A 26,447-nucleotide genomic window follows, 5' to 3' on the forward strand; every position below is an offset into this window, starting at 1 on the left:
AGCGAAATAGTCCTTATTTCCCTCATCTAAACCACAAACAAAGATAGATATCCACACTGACATGACGAGGAGACGGTTTGTTTAAGGTTTTGTGGCGTTACCCAATAACGTCAGAGCAGAATTCAAACAGCATGCAGCTAAAAATACACACACACACACACACACACACACACACACACACACACACACAGAGATAGCTCAGATGCCAGCTGAGAAATGCTTTAGCCTCCTGGGCTAACTTTAGCGAGGCCGACATGAGCAGCGGCAGAGGAGAGTCTCAATATGCTGAACTCTGCTGGGCCAAAAGTATGTGGACATACCTGTTCTCATGCTGAGGGCAAAGTTCAGCAGGTAATAGCAGGATTTAAGCCGACTACATCTGTAAACAATGAGCAGATTAACGCTCCCGCTTCTGGGATGAAGTAAGTCCATTCGTCCACATACTTATGGTCACATGAACAGCTATGATATTGATGTAACGGTGAGTAAACAACCTGAGGCTGAGATAACAGCAGTTCTTTGAAAGAGCCGGTTTGTTGGCAGTTTAGTAAACACGAGATTGAAAATAAAAGCTGAGAAATGCACTTGAAAGCACGCAGACGGCCCCGACTGATCACCTCGATCATCTCGGCGCAGGACTGAGCGGCAGAAACTGGAAACACGAGCCTCAGCTGTGATTTCTCAATGCAGAAACATTATATTAGCGGCTGTTTGGAAACTGACTCAGTAACTGACTAATCACAAGTGAAAATGAAGGACGGACAAAAGCAGATGAGGGCAACGTTTTTCTCCCTCGGGCTGATGTAGATACAGTAAACAAAGGCCTGACGAATGTTAACATTGTTATTTTGTGTTAATAAAACACGTTAAAACAAATATGTATTCCCAGAGAAACTGCTTTACACTGTATGATGAACATTAGACAATTTTAATGCGTATATACAAAGTAAATACCTGAACAGAGTGAGTCACATGAGCTGTATCTTTAGTGATTTGTAGCAAACGACCAGTTCAGGGTCTCAGTTCAGAGTTATCAAGCTTTTCCTTGTTTCTCTTGTTTCTGAGAAGCGAACGGATGAAATAAGCTGTCATCTGTATGTTTGTGTCGATGCACATGCATGCACAGAAGCATTGTGCTAATGTAAATTACCTTAATGTAAACTCACATAATGCACAATGACCAGTGTAAAGAGCTGTTTTTTGTTCAGCTTGGTCTAAATGTGTAAATTATTATTATTTTAATATGTTCTAACTAGGGCTGTTCGATATAACGATACATATCGGATGACGATATAAAAACGTCTATCGTTTCATTTTATGCTATCGTTTGTTTCGTGGTGTTGCAAAATAAACTGTTTACGGCAATATTTTTTCATGTTTTGATGGTCACTGTAGTGGCTATATTATTTCTTAAAGTTCTGTCTTTCTCTTATATTTAATATAACCACACTACAGACGGACAAGCGCTTTTTTTATGCGTTGTGGTTAGCAACAACGACGGTAAAACCATCCTGTGTCCGCTTGTTTATGTTCCACATAAACCTTTCACAATAAAGCTCAAGATCCTGTTGAGACTTTTCAAAATAAACTGAATCACGTGAAAAATGCAGAGTGTTTACGGATGAGAAGTAAAAAAAGAGCCGTCGGGTGCTAAAAAATAAACCTTAGACTCAAACGTTAGAACAGGCTTTTCCCCGCAGCACGCTGTGTAAAAAATACTCACAAAGAAAACGGCGGCCGTTACAACTTATGTCTAAAAAAGTATCGTTTCATGCATCTGTTAAAACACTCGACTCCAGCTACATGACGCGCAGCTGGAAACACTTCACGCAAGACGAGCTGCCCGAGATTCACAGAATTTACAGAAAATGTTACATTTTGTGATTTATATCGTTATCGGATGATAGATGTCTTATATCGGGATATGAGATTTTGGTCATATCGCACAGCCCTAGTTCTAACACTAATACAAACCCCAAGAGTCACAGATTATTCAGCACTTATTTAACTGGTATAAAGCTGTTGTTACATCACTGTGCACAAAGCGACCAATTAGGTGAGTGTAAAAGTGCTGAAATGCATCTGAGGGCTTTTATTGTGAAATGCAGGAACGGGAAGAAACCCGCTTTGCCAATGTTTAGAAAAAGTTGGTGCATATGTTCTAGTGACAGACATCACTTCTGGATCCAGAAACCAGTGGGCGATGTCGCAGTAGCTGTGTCCATCTTTTATATACAGGCTTTGGTTCTGATGAATGAAAATGTGTTTAAAGTAGATTTAGTTTAGTTTTTGTTATAATTTGATGATGTAATGTTTAATATTTTGTATCAATCCCTGCTGACATCACAGACTTTGTGTCTTCTGATAATCTTTATCTGATTCAGACAAGACGGCTAACCGAGAAAATAATCTGCACATTAATCAATAATGAAAATGTTCTTTAGCACAGATGGAGCTGCAACTAACATTTAGCAATAAAACTGCAGATTACCTGAGAATACCAAGAATACCAAAAAACATGACACTGATTATCACAGCCTGACCTTCACAGAGCACTACTGCAAACTATTATCATTTTCATTATCAGCGGGCAGCTTTAACTCTGAGACATGGTGCCGCTTTCAAGGTGATGCATCTCATTTAGTCTTAGCTCCAGCCCCATTATTCACTTTATAATAAAACAAGAGGAAATAAATCAGCAGGTCTTCCTTTTCAGATGCATAAATAAATAAATCCGCAGAGATTTGCATTCTTTACAGGATTGTGCTTGAAACAAATGGTGACATCTGTGCTCAAAATAATGAAAAATGGGGGCAAGAAACCCCTCACACTTTAAATTATGAATAAAAATGAGTTGAAATGAACTAAATCCACAGGTTGTTTATTTGTATTTACTGTTCTTAAGTTTCTAAACTTTTATTTACTGTAAAGTTGAACTTCTAAACTAACCGAATCTGTTTTCCAAATGAATAAAAACGACAATATGAATACATGAAAAGAAGAATTTACGCTTAAATGAATTAATAACACATAAAGGTGGAAAAGTGCAGTAAAAGTACCTCAGTCATAATAACAGCATTAATTACTATGTGTGCGCGTGCTCCGCTCTGATTGGATCCCGTTACCGGAGATGACTCACCTGTACAGGACCGGAGGAAACCGTGAGTCTCGTGGAAGCCACACGATGCCCCGCTCACTCTCTCTCCATGTCCACCTTCAGTAAAAACAAACAAACAAACAAAGGCACGCGGGGCAGCAGCCTCTCTTGGTTCCGGTCCCGGTGCGGGCCTGTCGGTACCGGGACAGCCGGGCAGAGAGGGTGGGGGTGGAGGGATTTGGGTGGGGGCGCTGCTGCCTCACAGAAAAGTTCCAGCGTACACTAACCGGAGCTGCTCCCGGGAATAACGGCCGCACCGGCGCCTCGAGCTCAACTTTTCTCCGGGCTGACGTCACCGTCCGGTGAGTCCAGGCTGGGGAAAGTTGAGGCCCGCCGCTGGCTGCTGGGGCGGTGAATCACGGCAGCTCCGGGACAGCCCGTCGCTGGAAAAAGTTGCTAATCCGGTGGTCAGTCCGCCTCCTCGCGCTCCTGTCCGCGTGGAGCGGGCCTCGAGCGGCGAGCCGGGAGTGAGCGGAGAGTTTGAACGGAAAAATGGAGGAAAAGGAGAGAGAAGAGAAGGGGAGAGAGGCGGAGAGGCTGGCCGGTGGCCTGGCCGCGCGGCGGGTGAGTGCGTGTGAGTGCGGGCGCGTCCCCGTGACGGAGCTGGGGCGCGTCCCCGTGACGGAGCTGGGACGCTCACAGACAGACAGACGGACAGAGGTCTCACTCTGCTCGCACACGTGACTTATGATACTTTTAGTTACATTGTAGTTGTCCGCGCGGGACTTTGTAACAAAAATGTAACAAAGTGTTACTTTTACCAACACTGATGAAAAAACTAGTAAAAGCGTTCATCATTAAAGATGCTCACAAGCAACATGACAACCGGAACAAGGAGCTACATTATGGTTGAACACGTCATGCCAGTGTTTCCATGTTGAAATGAAGCTGATCTGAGCTTCTCTATAAAAAAGTGCATTACATTTTAAACCTGCTTCTCTTTGTGTTCAACTAAAAACTTTTATGTTTAATAAATAACGCACATAATTCAGAATACATACATAATTTAATTAAAAGCTGAAAATCGTCCAGTCCTGCCGTGACAGTGGTGACTTGCTCTGGGATTAGTGGGGAACGTACAGGCATGAGCCGGTAATGAACTCTGAGTCTACAGGATCGCTAACTGAAGGACTGCTGGAGTGAATCATCTTACTCCGAGACGATCTCTGGCGCCATGTTGTCCCCTGATGGTGGAGGAGTTAAAGGAGCCGTCCGTCTGTTTCCCAGACCACAGTCACCCTGAGAGTTAATCAGCTGTTATAACTGATGCAATCCAAACTGAGTGATTCAATCTAAGAGGGACTTCTGAGCAGCGCTTCAGATACTGTAGGAAAACTGCTCTCTTATCATTTTAATCAAGATAATAAATTCCAGCCACACTTGAACAGAGTCATGTCAAATATTAGTGTTTTGTGGGAAACGTGCAGCATCATGCCTCCGGCAAAGATACGATCAATGTGATCTTCATTTTTTACAGAAACCATCGCTTTTGATGTCCACTATAATAAAAATGCATACATTACATTAGATTCAGCAGATGTTGCAGAACTTCATTAAGAATCTGTCAGTTTTTAGGTTCAGAGTATAGTAGTGGGAGCTGTGTGCACATTCATGGGTTTACTGCACACAGGAGCTACTGATAGTTAATTTAGCTATCCTTAACAACTGGAAAAGTCTGAAAAATACAGGACTGTATTTGTGTTAAGAAACACATCTCTGTGTAATGCTTAAAAGTGAACAGCACCACAGTGTGATTAAAGTAAATTAACGTCTCTGTTTGATGAGTAAACACGTTCTTATCTTGTGTCTTTCTGTATGTGTGTTTAAGGTAAAACATCACAAGTGTGCCTGTGTGTGTTTTATGCTGTTTACACAGTCATGCTGTGGCGACTTGACTTCCTTTAACGGACAAAAAGCACATCCCCATAAGACAGGTTATTCCGTTTCTGGGTGAGGACTTTAGGGTGGGAGTCCCGGGAAAGTTGTGTGACGTCCTCTGAAGTGAAAAAAAAAAACAAAAAACTACTTTGTGTGTCTATTGTTTCTCTGTCTTTGTGAGGACTGTGGGCAGTCCTCCTTTGGGACCTTTAAAGGACTGCTGGAGGGGTCAGTTCTGGTTTTCAAGGACATGTGACTCTATTGTGTCAGGGAGGGTCCTCACAAAGATAGCAGTACGAGCTTGAGTGTGTGTGTGTCTATAAAACAAGAGAAGGTGGAGTCAGGAAACACCTGGAAGTCAGGAAACAGACACACACACACACACACACACACACACACACACACACATATACATTACATACAGAGTTTCTGTCAACATGCTGCTGATTGTGCCTGACCTTTGACCTCCTTGTGACTCATAGCATAGCTGAATGTGGATTGGTCCACATTTTGCCTCCTTCAGGAAGGCCTGGGATTGTCCTGTGATGTCATAAATTTGAGGTGGAGCTCAGAGGTCAAAGGTCAACACTTTGCCGAGTTAAAGGGAAAATCCCCACAGCTGCTGCGCCCTCTGCTGGACACCACTGAACATTACAGCACAGTGTCTGCATCACTACTGATACAGTCAAAATCAAAACATGAAACTTTATAGAACTCCTACTCTCTGGATTTCATGTTTTATAATGAGGGGTTAAAATTATTTAAATTAAATTAAATTATTCGCTAAATTATAGAATTACATTATTTAAAAATGGCCTCAGATATGACATATTAAATTTTGTTCTTATTGATATAAAAAAGCACATGGACCTGGAGGTTTGAGATGTTCTAGATGTTTGAGGCTGCAGCTGAACTAAACAGTGAGTGGATTTTTAGGTTGGCGCGAAAATGCATCTCCAGAAAGTAAATAAGTGCTCTTCATTTAACACAAGTCAAAAGGAACCGGAGCAAAAATACTTTTATTAAAAATCCTAATTATCTTGTTTTAATGATCACAGGAAGACTCAAATGGCTTAAATCAAAATCCATTTCATGGCCACTTCCTCAGTATTTCAGAATTGCTTCTTAGAGTTCTGCATCAACTATTCTTTATGTGAAAAAAACAAAACAAAAACAAAACCTGGCCCCTAACATTTTCACAAAGTGAAATATTATCATTATTATCATTACACAAACTTTAAAGTATATTTTAAAAGGTTTTACTGTTTTTTTCCCCTCGTTTTTGTTGCTGTTTTCCAACCTCAGAGCCACCACAGAGACTCATATAGCTTTGTATTTGTGTTTATTTGATGGCACATATTAACATTGCAGCATTTAAACACGTATACAGCTGATGCAGTGCATACAGGATTTGTAGCCAAAGCTAATTTGTAGGTCTTGCCCCTGGTTCTGCTTTTAAGACACAACATATCCATACAAGTATAGGATCAAACAGTTCAAAAGCAACAACAACAATGATAATATTCATAATAATAATAAAGTACTGACAGAGGTGAGTTTTTTTTGTCATCAACAATTTTTATTTATTTCATTTTAAACTTCAATAACAGAACTTAAGGATAAATAGTTTAAAAAACAAACAAACAAAAACAAAACAAAAACAAAAAAACACAACAACAACAAAAAAAAACCCAAAACAAAAACCAAAACAAAGGAAAGTTATCCTATTCTTTCTTCGCACACCAATCCCCACACCACCACTCTGCCATTACTCTTCTGTTCTTCAAGTTACAGAAAGCCAGCTTGTAAAGGGGACCAAATACAATCATATTGATGCAATTTGTCTAATAAACCATAAGTCACTTTTTCGTAAGACGCCAACTTAGCCATTGTCTTTAGCCACTCTTCATAGGGAGAGGGTTCTTTTTCCGCCAATGTCTTAGCAGGACCCGTTTGGCCGTAGTAAGAGCCAGAATAATCCATCTTTTTGTATAACTGGAAAAATCTCCATCAGAAAGTTCTGTGGTTATACCAAGTATGGACAGTTTTGGTGAGATACCAAATCTCCTTTTTAAAACACTGAAAATTACCTCCATTATATTTTCCCACCAATCCCGAAGTGCCGAACAGCTCCATAAGATATGTAAAATCGAAGCATTTTGACCATCACATCTCCAACATTCGTCCGTAGAGGCCAGGTTCCATTTATACAATTGTTGCGGTGTTCGATGCAACCTATGGATTATCTTAAGTTGAATAAATCTACTGCCTGTCTGACGAGGTGTTTTTAATATTTTCTTGATGTTGACATTTGTTCATAAAGCTAAAAGCCTCAAATAAAACCAGATTAACAGGCAGCAAAGGAAATCAGACTTTCCAGAGTTTGTTTTTGAGTGTAGTGCCTGAAGAGGGCGCTCTTACTCTGCAGGAAAAAGAGCAGCTTTCACTCTGCAGCGTCTCGTCCGCTCCATGTCGTAGCCACACAGCAGTAAGCACTGAACTTCACCAGCCCTGACAGCTGATTGTTTCCATACAGTTTCCCTATGATCTCTGAAAGTAATATTAATTGAAGTAATGCTTCAAACTAACTGAGCTGTTTCAATCATCCAGTCAACAATACAGCAGTGGAAAAGGTTTCGGTGTTTTAGGACATATTAGAAAAACATTCTGCTCTTTAAAAGGTTCTAAAATTATTTAAAAAATAAATAAAAATAAACAAAGACAAAATGAAGAAGTGTGTGTGGAAAATCTGAGAATAGCTCAGGATTCATTAGCTTGTAGAACCACCTTTAGCAGCAGCAACTTAAAGTTTGTCCAGGACAAATTTAGCAGTCACTACATCATGATGCAGGAATCTTTGCCCTCTCACTTTTACAACTTTGCTTCAGTTTATTGCAGTTTGCAGTCATCTGTTTTTGCACAGCTCTCTGAAGGTCCTGGCACAGGACTTCAATCAGACTGAGATCTGGAATTTGGCTCGTTGCAGCACCTTGATCCTTTTCTTTTTCTGCCATCAAATTGTAGATTTGCTGCTGCATTTGGGATCATTGTCCTGTAGCATGAGCCAATAGGTGTACAAATGGCCTCATGTTTGACTCTAGAATACCTTTGCATACAGAGGAGTTCATGGTCCACTGAATGGCTTGACGGTGTCCAGGTCTTGTGACTGCTGAACAAGCTAAATCATCAAACTGCCACCACGTAGCCATGTACATTACTGTTTATAAGATTGGGGAAACCTGCAGTCAGCTGACACTGAAGAAGTCACTTGGATGAGTGACGAAAAGTTTCTCCCACGAAACGCTACGTCCAGATCAACAGAACCTATTTTTTTATAGCCAATCTCCTAGCAACCCTTCCAAACAACCCAAACGTATTCAGCGTTGTTCTAATTGTGTTGTCATGAACTTTAACCTCTATCATGCTAATCGAGGTCTGCAGAGTCTGAGTTGTAGCTCTTGGGCTTTTGCATGTTCTCTGAGCATTGCACGCTATGACCATGGGATTAAATCCTGGAATGTCTACTCCTGGGAGTACTGATAACTTTCCTGGATGTTTTCCACTTGAGAATAATCTATCTCACTGCAAGATGATGGACCGTAGATTATTTGGAAATGGATTTATAACTATTCTGAGACTGACGCGCAACAATAGCTGCTTCTGTCAAGATTATATCTTTCCTTTTGGCGTTGTGTTGTTCTGAAAGGTTCATCAACCCAAAACTGCTTTTACCCATCTGGCAGGCCTACTTGTTGTTCCTAGAGTATTTAAAAGTAGAATGGGAGGGAGAGCCTTCAGTTTTCAGGCCCCTCTTCTGTGGAACCAGCTTCCAGTTTGGATTCGGGAGACAGACACTATCTCTACTTTTAAGATTAGGCTTAAAACTTTCCTTTTTGCTAAAGCATATAGTTAGGGCTGGACCAGGTGACCCTGAATCCTCCCTTAGTTATGCTGCAATAGATGTAGGCTGCCGGGGGATTCCCATGATGCATTGAGTTTTTCCTTTCCAGTCACCTTTCTCACTCACTATGTGTTAACAGACCTCTCTGTATTGAATCATATCTGTTATTAATCTCTGTCTCTCTTCCACAGCATGTGTTTTATCCTGTCTTCCTTCTCTTACCCCAACCAATCACAGCAGATGGCCCCGCCCCTCCCTGAGCCTGGTTCTGAGGTTTCTTCCTGTTAAAAGGGAGTTTTTCCTTCCCACTGTTGCCAAAGTGCTTGCTCATAGGAGGTCATATGATTGTTGGGTTTTTCTCTGTATCTATGAAGCGCCTTGAGGCGACTTTTGTTGTGATTTGGCGCTATATAAATAAAATTGAATTGAATTGAATTGAATCTGGAATACAATTATACTGAGTTTCTTTACACTGACTCTAGCCAGATGTTTAACGCATAACAAACTGCCTACAAAAATGATCAACCTTGGCTACACACCTGCTTCTGAATTAATGGGGTCCTCAGCGACCCAGAGTGTCAGAGTAGGGCCCTACCTCATCCCAACACTCAGCTTACACTTTGGCTCCCCACAGATGCTGAATCCTTACTGTACACTCTTTAGTAACACCAACCTGGTCCTCAATGCCACAAAAAACTACGGAAATACTTCAGGAGAAACAGATGTGACCCTCAGCCTATATACATGAATAGCAGTTTTGTGGAGAGGGTCTCTGACTTCAGATTTCTGGGCCTGCACCTGCATGATGATCTATTCTGGAAAACTAAAATCACATCACTAGTCAAGAAGGTAAAACATCACCCGAGCTGAGGAGCTGCTTGTGTCACACAGTGGAAAATTGTGTTTTTATATTTTGTTTAGTGTCGATTTTATTTGCATGTTTTTATTGTAATAGGGATATTGCATGTTTTATTGATATTTTTATTGCATGATTTTATCCCCATATTTATAGTGCGTGTTTGGTGTTGTATAGTATTTTTTTCCACTGTGTATTAAGCGGACAATTGTAGGCACCTGTGATGTGGGGGCGTTTCCCGAGGTGGCCTATCAGCCACCAAACGGACTTAAGGGAGATGGGGAGCACAAAGAGGAGAGGAGAGACACACGAGGAGCAGGAAACAAAACATGTGTAGCCCAGCACCTGCAAAGAAAGACCGGCCTGCCTGTGGGACGGCACGAGATAGCCGACGATCGGCCAGCATAACCCGGCGATCCAGTCCAGACGGACAAAATAGCAACAGTGGGAGGCAACGCGTGAAATCCACAGTAGGGCAGGGGGACGCCTCTGCCTGCATTTGTGAGTATCGCTTTCCCACTGTTGGGCGCTAAGCGTAGCTTTGCCGGGGGAGGATAACAGCGGCTGCGCCGACAACGTTGCTGGCCCGTGTCTGTTGTCTCAGGGCGGGGCTGCGAGGGAGGCCGTGTGCAGGTGCGGAGAGTGGCTGGACTGTGCGGCCGCGTACCGTCAGGCGAAGATGGGAGCCTCCTCCCTGGTCTGCTGCTGGCGAGTTTTACCATCCCGGAAGAGGAGTTCCTCTCCTGTCTCGTCTCCATCTAAGGAACATTTGCCCGCATGTGTGTGGCTGGACAAGAGGGAATATAGGACTCTGGGGGGAAGTTTTTATCATACAAAAAAAACATTTATTTAGTTTTGGTTTTTAGTGTATAGTTATTCCTGCCGGCAGGGCTTTTAGCGGGGATTTTAGCCTGTATTTGGGGGTTCCGACTGTGTTTTACCCTGAAAATAAATGGTGTGTTTAAAGCTGGCTTAGCTTCTGTTCTCCGAGCGCTGACCCACTCACTCCCTTTTCCGCTTGTATATATACGGACGTGGTGGTTAAGAGTTAGGTCCACCAGTTTAGCGGCTACACTTGTTCTTCTACAAATGCTCTTTTGAATGCACAGGAGATCATCACAGTTGCCACAGTAAAGTCTCCCAAAGGACACATCCCACCCAGCTCTCTTTGCACTCAGTGGGACTTGATACAATTCGGTTTTAGCTTTTGTACAATGACAATAAATATTGTGACTCTGGTTGTATACAGGTGGTTATCTGACCATCATCTCACTGATCATCAGTTAATCAACTGCATTTGATTAGCAGCTCTTTAGCATGTTAAATAAACAAGGACATGGTGGAATATGGATGTTTTTGTTAATCTGAGGTGATGAACAGACTTTGCATTATGTTCTGATATCTAAAACCTTAAAACTGAAAGCGAGCACACATTTTATTGTGCGTTAGTATTGTAAGTTAGTCATGTAGTAAATCCAAAGAAAACAAATTCTGTTCTGTGGAAAATAAACAGGAAGATGAATTTGGGGGAAAGGAGGGAACAGAGATGTTTCCATTTCATGTGAAATGTCCCTGAAGTTTTTATTTGCAAATAAATAAACATGTAAACAACAACTCTTCACTGGAAACGGCGTCATATGTTTCAACAATAATGACACACGGAAACAAATATCTCACACTCGGGAACAAAGCGCAGTGTTAGTACATATCATGTCATCCAAAGTCCTCAAAAAGATGAAGTCAGAGGTGGAAGAAGTAATAAACAACAGTGTTTCAGTATAAGCTGTTTCACAGTTTGAAACCTTCCATAGATTTTCATTAAACTTATGAAAAGTGTATTTTAACCCCCCCCCCTCTCTCTCTCTCTCTCTCTCTCTCTCTCTCTCTCTCTCTCTCTCTCTCTCTCTCTCTCTCTCTCTCTCTCTCTCTCTCTCTATATATCTATATATATATATATATATATAATCTTTCCACTGGTTCACCTGAGCAACCTTCATTATCAAAAAAATATATTTTAAGCAATTCTAGACCCAAGGAATCCCACGAAATAGCCACAAACAAGTCTTGCTATGATAATATCCTGTTGTTAAGCTACATTTGTGGTGTTTAACTTGATATTTCACCTGCTGCTGTAATTAAAAAGATTTTCAAACTTTTGGTTGCCTGTGATGGACTTCATAAACTTCATAAAACTATTTTTCTCATTTGTAATTGATCGAGTTTACTCGTTGCCAAAATAGTTGTGGGTTCAAGACCCCTAGATGAGATATTTGTAGAGCTGAACTAAAAAGCGACTGAGGTTGAGCTTAGCAAGGAACAAAAATGCACCACTGGAAAGCAAAATGGTCCACTTGATTTATATCGCAAAGAAAAAATAAATGCATTCATGCCAGTTATCTTGTTCTAATAATGTTCCAATGAAAATGATCAAATGAACCCAAACTCGTAATTTTAATCAAAATGTAATTAATTGCCTCTCCCTAAGTCAAAATTGCTCAGAGTTGCTTCTTATGGTCTGCAGTCTCCTGCTGCATATAATTTAATTTAATTTAAGAAAAGGACTCAGTAACTTCTCCAAACACTTCACTAATGCCTGAAGAGGGCGCTGTTACTCTGCAAGAAATGGGGGCTGCTTTTACTCTGCAACTTTTCCATGTTCTGGTTTTTACACCAAACACACGAGAGGACAATAAAAAGAAAGAAGCTGAATTTTACCTGATCTGACAGGTGATTCTTTACATGCAGTTTTTATGGACCCACGTTTAATAAAATTAAAACGGAATTTGCTTCAAAATAACTGGTGAAATAAGTGCTCAGAGGAATGTGAAGAATGGCAAGAGTTGCTTCTAGAAGTACTTTACAGTTTGGCAAAAGCAACATTTGAACAGAATTATTCTTATCAATCTGATATGAATTTCTCAACAACTCCTGAAACTTCACAACCTCTCAGACTCTTGGGTAACCCTTGAACTCAAAGACCTCTTCAGAAGCACCCATTAAAGTCCTTTGAGAAGGGTTTAGGAGTCCATTAAAACTCATGAACCATTCTCAACTCCATACAGTCCTTCAGGTCCTTCCTGGTAGCTTTTTGGTCCGTTTGTCCCTTTAGGGACTCTTAGTCCTAGTGAAAAGTTCAGTCATGTAGTTCCACCGGCTTTTCTCTCCATATTAGGAAAGAAGATTCAGAGCTTTAGTGGAATGTTATCTATATTTCCACTGGAGTAGATAAAACAAAGTCTAACTCAAAGCGTTTATGAGGAACCTTGTTAGCAGCCTCACTTCGACAGCCTCCTCAGCTGGTGTTCCTCCGTTTCATGCTCGCCGATTTGATGGACCCTCCTCTGCTGGACCGCAGTGAGGAGTGGGCTTCCCTCAAGTTTTCCCTGAACGTCCTTGTAGAGTAGTAATACAGCAGCGGGTTGACCATGCTGTTCGACGCTGCCAGACACAGGGTCACCACCACCCCTCGCTGCAGGGCCAGCAAGATGTTGCAGTTCCAGCGGTTGCACACAGCGTGCAGGTGCAGCGAGCGGACCAGGTGATAGGGCAGAAAGCAGAGCAGGAAGGTCGCTGTCACCATGCTGACCAAATGCACCGAGCGCCTCCGGTTGCGAGTGCGATTCTTGCTGGCCAGGTTGGTGCCGCTGGGGCTCGAGTCGGCCGTTAGCTGTCGAATGATTTTGCTGTAGCAGATGATGATGGTGAGGAAAGGTATGAGGAAACCAAAAGTCACGGCCACGTAGTTTAACACCAGGATAATCCACCAGGACTTTGGGGTTTCTGGCTCAAAGCAGCGAGTTGCATTGTTCCTGAGAGAGAGACAGATTATTAACTTTGGATTAGCTTGACATATGTTATGGTTTAAGGAAGCACCTTTTAGAAGCACCATAACCTATATTTATTTTTGTTGTTTTAACATTGGCACGAGTATTGAACATGTTTTCTTTGAGCATGTTGCAGCATGTCAGACTGTTTCCAAATACAATCAAGGGGACAGGAGGAAAGGCATGAATAAAAACCCCACAGCCCAGCCGCCACCTTTTTGAACTTTATTTATTCAATCACTCTACGGCAGTGCAGTGTTATAGGCGTTAGTGCGTATCAATATTTATTATATATTTCAGAATTACCAGATAAAGCTAATGTGTTGAAATCCAACTGAACCACCTCACAAATGGTTAGAAAATCATAAACTGGCACAAAGATTTCCAACATAAGTCACCGTCTATTGAACTAGAAACATTCAACTGTTAAGTTAAGAGTCCTGCAGGGAAGCTTAACACTGAATAAATAAAACAACTCTGCTCATTAAAAATAATAAGCATCTTGGTGTGTGAGCTGTGACACCATGTGTGCAGTGGCTGAAAGAAAAAAAAAAAAGCCATAGCTCAGGTGTCTATTTGAGGCTGACTCTAAAAGTAGGGGGGGTCCATAGACTCACCTGTTAAAATGGCAACTTTACAGCAGAAATAAACATGTTTACAGTCTCATATTAAAAAAGTGTTTCGGTCTCAGTGGTAGAAACTATGTGTAGAGCAAAGGAAGCTTGTCAATAGAAGATGCTAGGGCACTAACCCATAAAAATATTTAGGGGACGTAACATTCGTCACACACAATCTATTCATTCCAAACTTACGACGTTATAAATAAGTACAGTTTGCTTAAATAACATCTGTAGTTGTGTAGTGGTCAAACTTCATTAGATTATGCATTAAATGGTAAATGGCCTGTATTTGTATAGCGCTTTTACTAATCATAGGGAGCCCAAAGCGCTTTACACACCCAGTCATCCACCCATTCACACACTGGTGGAGGCAAGCTACAGTTGTAGCCACAGCTGCCCTGGGGCAGACTGACAGAAGCGAGGCTGCCATATCGCGCCATCGGCCCTTCTGGCCAACACCAGTAGGTGGTAGGTGAAGACCGAGACTGTCCAAGCCGGGGCTCGAACCAGCAACCTTCCAATTACAAGGCGAACTCCCAACTCTTGAGCCATGATAGTTCATATATATCGACTTCCTTCCATGGAAGCCGCAAAATGGAAGTCTGGAGTTGGTTTATGTGTCCTTGACCACTTGCCTTAAAAACTGCCTTGTTTAAGAATTTGATTGGACAGTTTAGCATCATTCACACATTCACACATCGCCACAGCACAGGAACTCTTGTCCTGGAGAAGAACAAGGACTAACTCATTAGCTAGTTTTTGACTGAGGATGGCAACTTCAAAAACGAAACGGTAAAAGTAAAATTTGATTGTTTATTTACTGCAACATTTTTAAGGCACTCAGTCAAAGAAAAGAATGAAAAGTCGACAGACCCAATGGTGCCCCCACCCCAGAAAGAATTTTTACCACCAGCCGTCACTTTTTTTTTTTTACATTTTCACTCGTTTAAATAGTGCTAAGACTTAAGGTTTCCAATATTGGGGAAATGGTCTGACTGGCTGACAAGTGATGAGAACCAACAGTTGGTAAATATGCTAATTAAATATTTTTTCTTCATACTCTTTTTCAGTTATTTTTCAAAGGCAAATTTACTTTACAGATTAGAAATTTATGATATACCACAATATTGTAAAGATAAAAAAAGATCTTCAGTCAGTTTTTGATCAGGGGGACATTTGTCTAAAGAGACGATTGTTTCATTTGGGAATCTTGCATCTTCAGGTGGACAAGAACTCGGTTCTATCATCACCTCCCAGAGGAGACATTTCCCTGATGTTTTTATCATCTCCCCTCAACATCAGGACTGTTAGTTTTCCTGTACACAGGAAGACATACATTCCCTGCACCTCAGACCAATTTGACAAAGACCACTGTCAGGGAAAGTGGGCCGATTTAGTTCATTTCCAGTTATACACTTCTATTTTAGGACTCTACTAAAGCAGTTTTATGTGATTAATGATCCAAAAAGAATCTGTATTTATTTATATTCATATTATAAAAAGAATTTGCTCTGAGACTCTGATGCTATCAGACAGCACATTGCAGGCATTTCAAGACACGTCTGTATTTTCAGCCCTTGTCAGATAGGAAAGCTTAGTCTGTCTTTTCCATCGAGTCTATGAAAAGGCTGTGCAGAGGAGAGATAGTAACTAATGACAATGTTGTGTTTTTCAGTTGGAAAATATGTGAGGAAGGTTTGCTGTACTGTTGCTAATAGTAAACATTGCCTCCTTGTTTGTTTAAGTTCTTCCAGTAACCGTGACAATATCGGGCGAAATCTATCATGATAAGTATACACAAACTGATCACAGGCGTGAAATCACAGTTAATTTTACTGGAAATCCAAACACAAGACACAATGCCTACTAATAAACCACACGGAAACCAGTTTAATGGTTTTAAGGCCTTGGGATGTGCTTAAATCTGCTCTCTTATTCATTTCACATGTGAGAGAGAACTGTAACAAATGAAAACACCTGGGGCGGGGTTCATTTGTCAGGGAAAGGTTTTCAGACCTTGTAAAACTTGTTCAAGAGTGAGTTAATTTTGTCATTGAAAAAAATGAGACAAAGCAGGAAGTATGGGATCAGTCAGCAGCTAATCTGATTACACTCCAACAAGGTTCCTCCTGAGTTTGTGCGAAAGCATTAAAGCCAAATCAAGGATAAAACCACATGGACGCAACTTTTTATATCTCTCTAAAACGTCCAGTGAATCCAATGAACAACGGCATGCAAAAAAGGGAAAACACCTTCAACTGGATTTATCACAATAAACATTTTTCAGGCCTGAGCCCTTAATTTAAAACCTGAAAATCAAACCATTTCAGCTGTAAGGATCTACATATGTAAAATTTGAAAAAAAAAGTTATAATATCAAATCCAAACATTTAAAATGAACCTTCACTAAACATTTTTTTAAATCCAATTAAAAAAAATAATGAAAAAAACAATTCATAGATATTATCATGAAATAAAGTATTTGTTAAACTATTAAAAAGTCTCGTAAAAAAGAAAACAAACAAAGAAGAAAACAAAACATGTTGCAGGATGTCTCACCTATGTACAACCCCATTGGACAGGAAGGGCACAGAGGATCCGCCCACAAACACCCAGACTCCCAGGCAGATCCATAAGGTTCGAGCAGGCGTAGCTAAGGAGCGGTGACGGAGCGGCTGAGCAACAGCCAACCAGCGCAGCACGCTCAGCAGAGTGAGGAAGAGGATGCTGAAGGACGGAAGAGGGTTATTTTAGTAAAGGTCTGTCGTTTGTTTTAAGTGTGTGTGTTTGTCTACTGGTATAGGTGGTGATGTGAGGTCTTACACATGGACTCATCCTATGTTTGAGGACGTAACGTCCCCATAATGCAAATGTTTGTTTGATGTCACTAAATGATTGTTTTTTACTTTTATTATACTTTATTACTTTTATATATACTCATATTCTGAACATAATGATTTCACACATATTTTGGGGGACTACAAATAAACCTAATTATGCTCCCTAAAGGGATGTGACGATCAGTGAATGTGAATTACCTGGTGTACAGGTTGACGTAGAAGCCAAAGACGCACAGTCGGCACATCCAGTCTGGGAAGAACCACTTCCCTTCATTAAAGTAATAAGCCAATCGCAGCGGGAGGGTCAGGGAGAAGCTGCCGTCTGATATGGCGAGGTTCATCATGATCACACAGGAGGCCGACCTCCTGAGGGGACAAGGAAAAAGATGGATGATTTAAAGTCTCTTAAAGGGACAAAAAAAAAGTCATTTTTTTGTTTTGTTTTTTGACATTTTCACTTAATTATTGAAGCACTTACAGCTGAAGAGCAACCGGATGTGGATTTTAATAAGAGGTTCGGTTTTAGGCAACTAGGCTTGTGTTACCTCACAGCTTTGTAGGCCAGTAGATTAACAGAGAACAGGAGAGGGGCTCTCTAAGGGGAAATGCGTAAATCAGCTGTTCGTCTGATGCATTATTTCTAACTTGTCCATCCTGCTCTCTTCCAATGAAGATCTGAACATCTTCCGCTTTGCTGCCTCCTTTCTTTCTGTCAGTGCCACTGTCTCCAAACCAACCCTGACTGTCTGACCTTCAGTCATTTTCTCTCTGAAGCATGCCTCCACCTCTCCAGGCTCTCCTCCACCTGTTCCCTACTCATTACAGATCACAGCATTGCTCACAAACGTCATCATCCACTGAGACTCCAGGCTGATCTCATCAGCAGACACAGCAGTGAATTTTACTGATATCTTTGTGTATATTGTGACTTTGCAAGTTTCACACATTGCATAATGAAGAGCTGAGCCTTTATGTGGGCAGGCTTCATCACTCACATATGTCAGGTGTCAGTCACAGGCACAGCAAGGCTGCATGGAGGTAACTGTTAACTACATAAAACTCTTATTGTGAACGCACCTGCACATAATTACAGAGCGTGACGGTTATCCCAAGTTTGGATCTTATCATGAGATCATGTTTGCATGGTGCATAAACAAGCTGCTAGCGATGATATTGCCCCTAATTTGTATGCAATTTGATAAGCAAATTAACCCAACGAGCACGAAATGAACAAAAAGTAAACAGACATTTCACGCAGTCGTATGAGGTCGGCCTTCAGTACAGCATGCACGCCGACACGTGTCAGGGAAGCCCGATCACAGACTGTTAGATATTAATAACTCTTTAACTTTTTAGAGATTTAGATCTTTTCTGGTGAAGTCAAAAGGTCTCATGCTCTGAAGCTCTTCATCATCTTCCTGCTTGTCTCAAAGCTCGTGGCTATACACAACTACACCGGCGTAACTTTGTGCTGAAAATTGGGGGGGGTGTCAAGATCTCTGAATAAATAAATAGATAAATAAATAAATCTGGGTAAATTCCCAGATGGTTAAACATGCTATTAATACCTGAAATCAGTAAAGACAATCAAGAGCCTATTTATGTAAGATAATTCAGAATTTTATTGGGGGGAGGGGGAGGGGGGTTATATATACCACCCTGGAAATTACGCCCCTGCACAACCACACAGGGAATTCTTGTCCGTTGTGTACCAGAAGAAATGTGTGTGGTATGGATGTGGGAGCAATAAATGTAATGCAAGGATATAGTACTGCAACTTTGTGTAGGCAAGGCTGGAATAGAAAGACACGGCACACATACACACAAAGACCCAAACACCTAGTGTATAACATGAATATGTTATTTATGTAAGAAATAACTCAAAAGAAAGAAATCAGAGTTTCAAATAATAAATAATTGGATACTTTTCTTTTGATAAACTATGAAAACAGGTCAAACAGACCTGAACACAAGGATTCAATAAAAGTCTATCAAGGTCCAACATGAGGTAACGCAGTGATGTTTCCGATGAAGTATTGCAGCGTTGCGTTGATGAAGTATTTATAGGAACTTATTGGTGTTTCTCTGTTACACTAGCATGCACAGCTCTGCTTTAGAAGTTGGTCATGCAGTGGCAGTGCAAGTTTCTCTGGGTGTTGCCTGGATTTAACTGTCTACATTATATATCAAGTGTGGATGAAGGCAACACTTCTTGCTCTCTGCCACCTGCTTTTTTGTTTTACATCTAAATGATTAATTCTTTTCAAATAAAGAAGGTCTCTTTACTTGCTGCAGCTTGTGAGCAGGGCTGTAACAATATAATATGAAAATATGTAAATATCTGTCTGGCTTGGACCCTTTGTCGAGAGAGGATCTGCATGAGAAATTGAGGGATGTGAAAAACAAGAAGGAGCACATGCAGTGAGTTGTTAGAGGAAGAGCAGCAGGTTGGTTACCTTACAGTAAACCTGATGCGAGCTAGGAAAACACGTTTGCCCATAAAATAATGGAAAAATGCCAGTTCCAGTATGACGTTGTTATGAAAGCCACCGGTTTGTTTTCTGCACTTGGAATTCTGATGTAATGAAACAGGAACTACAGGTTTAAGCTTACTTTATTACTGGTGTATCTTTGTTTTAAAAGCAAAAGTTGCTGTGTGATGTATTTCAGTACTGTGAAATAGGAACAAACCTGTCGACAAAAAACGTGTTTTTCTTCAACGCACTGCTGAGCAGTACGAGACAAAGAACCACCCGCATACCATCAAGCCGTGAAAGTTCAACGACATTCTTCCGCATCCATAAAAAAATGAAAGCCCATCAGTTAAACAGCAGCCGGAGTAAACAGAAAGTCCTCCGCCAACATCGAGGAAAAAGAACTTCATGCTCCTGAAATGAATCCGTAGATAAAAAATGACGTCTTTCTGCTTCAGATTCTTGGAGTTTTTTAGACAATGGTTCACTGTACGACACCAAAGTGCTCCTCTGGGATTGGCTGAATAAACACAAAATATTTTAATACTAAACAGTAAAAGTCTCATGTTTTAAAATTTTAGCAGTTGATGGAAGTCACTGAAGTCCTCAAAGATAAACATACTTGAGTTTTCTGATGTTGCTGGGTGAAAAAAAAGTTGAACTGAGAGCAAAAGTGCAGATAACAGAAATATTTACTTCTTTTAATGATAAACAGCAACAATAACCTCAGCGGATTACAGCCGATGCTTAGATCTCAGTTACAGACACATGTTTGTCTGTTTTGACATCCACCCATTGAGTTGGATGGATGTCAGTGGAGAAGACCCTTTGATTCTTGTTTACCCCCTTTGACACAACGCTCTGACGATGGCTGTAAGTCACAGTGTCGCAGCCTGTGGGGATCTGTGGGGTTATTTTGAGTTTTCTGTGGGAACTTCTAAGTTTATATTTAACGTTTCTTTGAATTCTGTAATTATAGTAAACGTATGATGGTTGCACTTATCATTTCCAGTTTCTGTTTACGGTCCAGACTATTAGTCATTGCTACTTTTCTAGCAAGAAGTGATTCTGCTACAGTGTGGTTTTCTTTAGTTTTGAGACTACCAGTTAGTCTAACCTCCTTAATGTTTTCTTGGATCTCATTGGATGTCTTCATCTTTGTAATGATCCTCTTTATGTTGATTTTGTTTATTATCTTAGAAGTGTTTGTCTTTTGGGGCTTATTACTTTTACTTCTTTTGTTAATGTCTTAGTTTCAACTGTCAACTTGGTATTTTCACTGTCCCTGATTACTCATTCATCCATTTTCTTCCACTTGTCAGACAAAGGGTTGTGGTTGGGCTGGAGCCTATCCCAGCTGTCATAGTGCATCACACCTGTTACAGCCTGGACTGGTTGTCAATCTACTGCAGAGCTAAGACACCGAGACAGACAGCCACTCACATCCATAGCCAGTTTACAATAACCAGTTAAACTAACCCCATGCATGCAATTGGACTGGGGAACATAACCAGATAGAAAACATGCCAGAAAGGCCCAGCACTAGATTCAAATCCTGGTCTTCTGCTGTGAGACAATGGTCCTATTCACCTCCCCACTTAGCCGTCCTTTCCCTGTTTACCTTGTGTGTCTATTAGAGCCTCAATTTGCATCTATTTGTTTTTGCATACTTGTTGCCCTCCCTAGTATGAGCTCCCCCTAGATGTATGATTATTTACTGCCTTCCAGATGGCCTGTAACACCTCAGTAAAGGGATTTTTTTATGTTTAAGTTGGCCTCTGGGATTTGTATTTGGGTGTGCGCACACCTCACCACGGGGATGTTCATAGTAGTTTTATATAATGAGAACAAATTACAGTAATCTCAGTGCTCAGGAGATAGAGACATGCTTTTTGTTTGCTAATTGCTTATTGTAATGGTAAACAATGAGAACAGGAGAAACTTGATGTGTGTTTGTGGGTTTGCACACACATATATATGAAATACAATAAAACATATATGAATAAAGTAAATTGAATATAAGTCAATGCATAGAACCAAGAAAAAAGAGGTACATGTTTGTGTGTTTGCATGTCCTGACCTGCGGCTGCTCTGCCTGAAGAACACCGCCAGCGCCCCGATGTTGCAGATAAGCGCCACAGGGAACACGAGCAGATACGTGTATCTGTACGCGCTGTACTTGAAGGCATCATCTTTGTAGAAACATTCCAAGTGGGACTTTGTAGCGTTGTTGTTCGTGGCAACAGTCATGCTCGTCAGTCGTGCTGGTGAAACACACAAATATTTTTAGCAGAAGACGATTTTTTGTGTCAGAAATGTGAATGTTACGAACACTTTTGATTACAATCATCTGTAATCTCAATAGAATTTAATTTTTAACGCACCATTTAATACAAAATTAATCAGAAGTGTTATACATACCATTAGTGTATTCAAATAACAGGGCAAAGCTCAGCATGACTGAGGCCCAGCTAAGTGTCTTTAAAAGATTGTAGAACTGAATAAAGTGTTTCTTTTTTCTTTGGAAACGCTATTTAAATTAGTATTGTTGTCAAGTTTGATGGTAATGGACAGGATGTGGCTAAATACTGGAATACCCATTTTTAGCTAACTAAGCTAGTTTGTTTTAGCTGGTATGTAATATCGAAATAGGTTCAAATCCAGCTTCACCACACTAATATTGTTGTGGCAAAATGCTAATAATGAGACTCCAAAAATTCAGAAGCAGGTGGCTTATGTACAGTCTCCTTTTATGCAGGATAAATATTTAGTGGCTCTGTAAATGAACAAAAACAATATTTGGTTCGCTTTTAGTCAGCAGCCCTCAGAGCAAAAGCTTTGGTTAATAGAAACAGTTAGGAACACTTTGGTGATGGGGACATTATGCATTTCTTTCACCTTTAAGTTTCAGGTCACAGAAGACGGACTTTTTAGTCTAATGTTTGCTTCTATTAAAATCCAGCTAAAAGGAAAATACTGCTTTATTTCCTCCTCGTGCAGCTGTTATCTCAGGGCTAAAGCACATGGGTGAATTTTTGGTCAGACTGCAGATGCCAATCAACTGAAGATAATTTTGTGATAAGAGCTGAGATGTCTGAATGAACCTAAACAAAAAAGGCACAACCAGGAAACTGTTCACTCTTGTGCATCTATATGAGGTATACAAAACCAAAACAGCCAGCCTGTTTTAAATAAAGCTGCTTTTATTAATAGGTCCAGCAGGAAAAAAGCGCTGTTTGTTCCTGCACTCTATATTTGAATTCAGGCTGTCCAGCTGGATGCTTATCTCATGAAATGTAAATTGTTGATGCAAAATGATCTAATGATGGACTTAAATAGCTTATGAAATCCACTGTTTGTGAGGAGGCGGCATAAACGATTATATTTCATCCTTTTAAATTTAACTCAAAGTTTGGCAGAGATCTGCTTATAATGGGGTGAAAGTGTGACTTTGTAGCCTTATAGAGCTGAAACATGTTCTGGAGTTTGTAATAAAACCTCTCTCATGAAAAGTTTCCCAGAGCATTTCCCTACTGCAATATAACCTTTGCATTTTGGACTGCATTTACACCAGCCTTTTAAGGTGTGTCCACAAAAACAGAAACAAGCAGCACTTTAACGATCAGTGACTACATTCAAGAAAATACCAATGGAAAAGAAGAATGTTGCAGGCTAACATACTTGGCTAAGACAGACCTGTGTCTTGGTGACCTTTAGTATGCTTTTAGAGTAAAAGCCAGCAGCTTTGACAATATATATAAAAAGATGAACAACAACAGTTTGAGTTATGCTTTTTTTAAAATGAAAGTAGCAGGTAGAGAATGTGCAACAAGCTGCTTGTTTTGCAGGTACTGGTGGCCATGACCGTTATCAGGCGCCAGTTATCGTGTCTCCAGCTGCCCCCACAAATTCTTTTATACTGATATGTCTACAGCTTTCTAAGTAATTATTCTATCAGTAAAAAACTAAAGATTTTATTCATCTCAAATAAAACTGAAACCCAACAGTTGCCCTTTAGCCACATGCTAAACACACATAGTTTCAGAAAGGTTCAGATGTTATACCTTAAAACTCATGCAGAGATCTCATACAAATAGAGATTTCATTGATAATTTTGGTGCTAATAGGTTATGTTGAATGAAAATGAGTGGTTTTGTGTTTTGGGTCTGAAAATGGATGAGAGTCAATAGAAAATCTTTAAAAAGATTAATATTTCCAATCAAGTGTTTTGATGCGAGAATGAATGAGAAGAAATTAAGGCCAATGTAGAGACCTCAGGAAAAAAGGTTGTAGATTTAAAAGCTCTGATCTTATTTTAAAACTTCAATGAAAGTCAACAGAGAAGCATTCACTCGCCTGTTGTATTTAGATGGAATTTATCATTAAAATTTCCACCTCACATCCATATTATGAGCATGCTAACAGAGCTAGCAGCTAACATGCTTATGACCTTTCATCAAAAGACGAGTACGTAGCTTTTATATGAGCTTTGCAAAATACCATTAAATATTAAATATAAACTGACACATTTATAATAAAGGTTAAAAGCCAGCAATCCTTTCCAAAGCATGCACATAGCATTGGTTTGAAAAAAAAAAAAACCTCTGCCAAAGTAAGCGTTGGTGTTTCCCACTCACTCTGTTCTCTGTGTCTGTGAAATATCTATCATTTACATACAGTTTAGTTTTCATTACTTCAGCATCATTTAGCACCTAAACAATGAAACAGTTTGTCCTCTGACTCTTCTCTTCTCAGCATCAAACTCTGAACATTGTTTACTTTTGATCGCCCCATATATATTTAATCCACTGAATACAAATACTGGAGCACCGCTCGGCCTGACTGCTGCGACCTTTGACTCTTTGGAAAATAGTTTACTGCATTTGGCCCACAGTGACTGGCTACAGATAGAAGGTCTCACAGCTGCTTTCATTTGCACTCTGCTAAAAAACAAAAAACAACAACAACAACAACAAAACAACAACAGTAAAATCATCTCTGTTACTTTCAAAGCTCTGCAGTTGCTCCCTCAAATGATTTTGTTGTGTGGTCATTCTGTATCTGATGATAATCTCAACTAAGGAAACATTAGGGCTAAAGGCGTAGCTTCTTCTGTGTATGATAGAGATCTCTCTGGTCATTATGACATAGCAGCACACGCACCAAATATACACAATAAGCCACACTATGATCAAACATCCTTGAAAGAGTTTCAGTCAGGTTTCAGAGCTCATCACAGCACAGAAACAGCTTTAGTGAAGGTTACAAATGATCTTCTTATGGCCTCTGACAGTGGACTCATCTCTGTGCTTGTCCTTCTTGACCTTAGTGCAGCATTCGATACTGTTGACCATAATATCCTATTAGAGCGATTAGAACATGCTGTAGGTATTACAGGTATTGCACTGCAGTGGTTTGTATCATATCTATCTAATAGACTCCAATTTGTGCATGTAAATGGAGAGTCCTCTTCACACACTGAGGTTAATTATGGAGTTCCACAGGGTTCAGTGCTAGGACCAGTTCTGTTTACATTATACATGCTTCCCTTAGGCAGTATCATCAGAAGACATAGCATACATTTACACTGCTATGCAGATGACACCCAGCTCTATCTGTCCATGAAGCCAGATAACACACACCAATTAGTTAAACTGCAAGAATGTCTTAAAGACATAAAGACCTGGATGGCTGCTAACTTTCTGCTAGCATAAATCTTTGCTCAGATTATGTTTCTATTTTGATTATTGAATTCTTGGATTAAAATGTGAACTAAAGCATGTACTAATAATGTAATATTATATGCAAAAAAAAAAAAAAGTTTAGCCGAGGAAAAAATCTACTTACTTTTTCTGTTCTTCTAAGTTCAGTAACAAAGTATAATTTCATCTCATCTTAATATTTACACTTCTGATGAAATTTCACAAGCTTCATTTTTATGCCAAGACTGTTTACACAGAGTTTGTTATTGCAGAGAAATACTCTATTCATTTTGTGCATGTCATTTTCAAGCAGGAATCTCAGCAAGCCATTTGAGGCTTAGCTGGTTTTAAACAGATATGGATGACTGCTTTCTTGTGTCTCTAAAATTAGAAACATCCTGTCTCAGATGCCTTGATGCGTGCTCAATCATACAGGCAAAGAGATTTTGTTCATCTGGATGTAGGTTTTTCAGTGGGGGAAATGCTTTGCCACTCATCCAAGTTATTTCTCCGTCTCCCCAACCTTATAAACAGTACATTTTTATATAATTTATATATAATGACACTAGCACCACTGACTAACTTTTTGTGAATATCTCAGAGTGACGTTAAAAACTAGTTCATGCATTTATTACTTCCTGGACGACTGTAATTCATTATTATCAGGATGTCCTAAAAACTCCCTGAAAAGCCTTCAGCTGATCCAAAATGCTGCAGCAAGAGTCCTGACAGGGACTAGAAAGAGAGAGCAGATTTCTCCTGTTTTGGCTTCCTGTTAAATCCAGAATTCAAAATCCTGCTCCTCACATACAAGGTCTTAAATTGAATCTTAGGTCTTAAATAAAAAAATTAAATTAAACTGACAGAAGCGAGGCTGCCATATCGCGCCATCGGCCCCTCTGGCCAACACCAGTAGGGTAAAGTGTCTTGCCCAAGGACACAACGACCGGGACAGAGAGCCCGGGGATCAAACCGGCGACCTTCCGGTTACAGATACGCTTCCCAAACCCCTGAGCCACGGTCGCCCACAAATTCTAAACTGATCTACAGGTTACAGCACAAAACGTATTATTAATATACACACAATCATTTAAAAAATGGTGCACAGCTATGAATCATAGGATGCAGTTGCCTCCTGTTCCGTCAAAAAGGATGAAGCCTTGTTTCCTCTGCTGAAGGATGACATAAGCACTGA

General features: G+C 40.3%; 2 protein-coding genes across 4 annotated transcripts in view; both read right to left on the bottom strand.

The window, feature by feature from the left end:
• LOC102776858 (kinesin-like protein KIF1C) overlaps positions 1-3,718 on the bottom strand; it is a 36,025-nt gene extending 32,307 nt beyond the window's left edge. For 2 of the 3 annotated variants that reach the window (XM_087832369.1, XM_087832365.1), the window contains exon 1: positions 3,140-3,718. The gene's annotated coding sequence lies outside the window, so the exon portion shown is untranslated. Of the gene's footprint in view, positions 1-617; positions 649-3,139 lie in introns of those variants that run through there. The other variant, XM_087832368.1, reaches the window with a different exon arrangement.
• A 9,216-nt stretch (positions 3,719-12,934) lies between these two features.
• On the bottom strand, positions 12,935-22,008 carry cysltr3 (cysteinyl leukotriene receptor 3). Its single transcript, XM_087838101.1, has 5 exons — positions 21,972-22,008; positions 21,631-21,814; positions 17,275-17,442; positions 16,796-16,963; positions 12,935-13,601 (listed from the first exon to the last, which is right to left on the bottom strand). Exons 1-5 carry the CDS (start codon positions 22,006-22,008, stop codon positions 13,085-13,087), a joined length of 1,074 nt encoding a protein of 357 aa, XP_087694227.1. The 3' UTR covers positions 12,935-13,084.
• Between the last annotated feature and the right edge of the window lie 4,439 nt (positions 22,009-26,447).

This window comes from Neolamprologus brichardi, chromosome 3, assembly GCF_056152115.1.
Source record: "Neolamprologus brichardi isolate AB-2024 chromosome 3, ASM5615211v1, whole genome shotgun sequence".
Taxonomy (NCBI): domain Eukaryota; kingdom Metazoa; phylum Chordata; class Actinopteri; order Cichliformes; family Cichlidae; genus Neolamprologus; species Neolamprologus brichardi.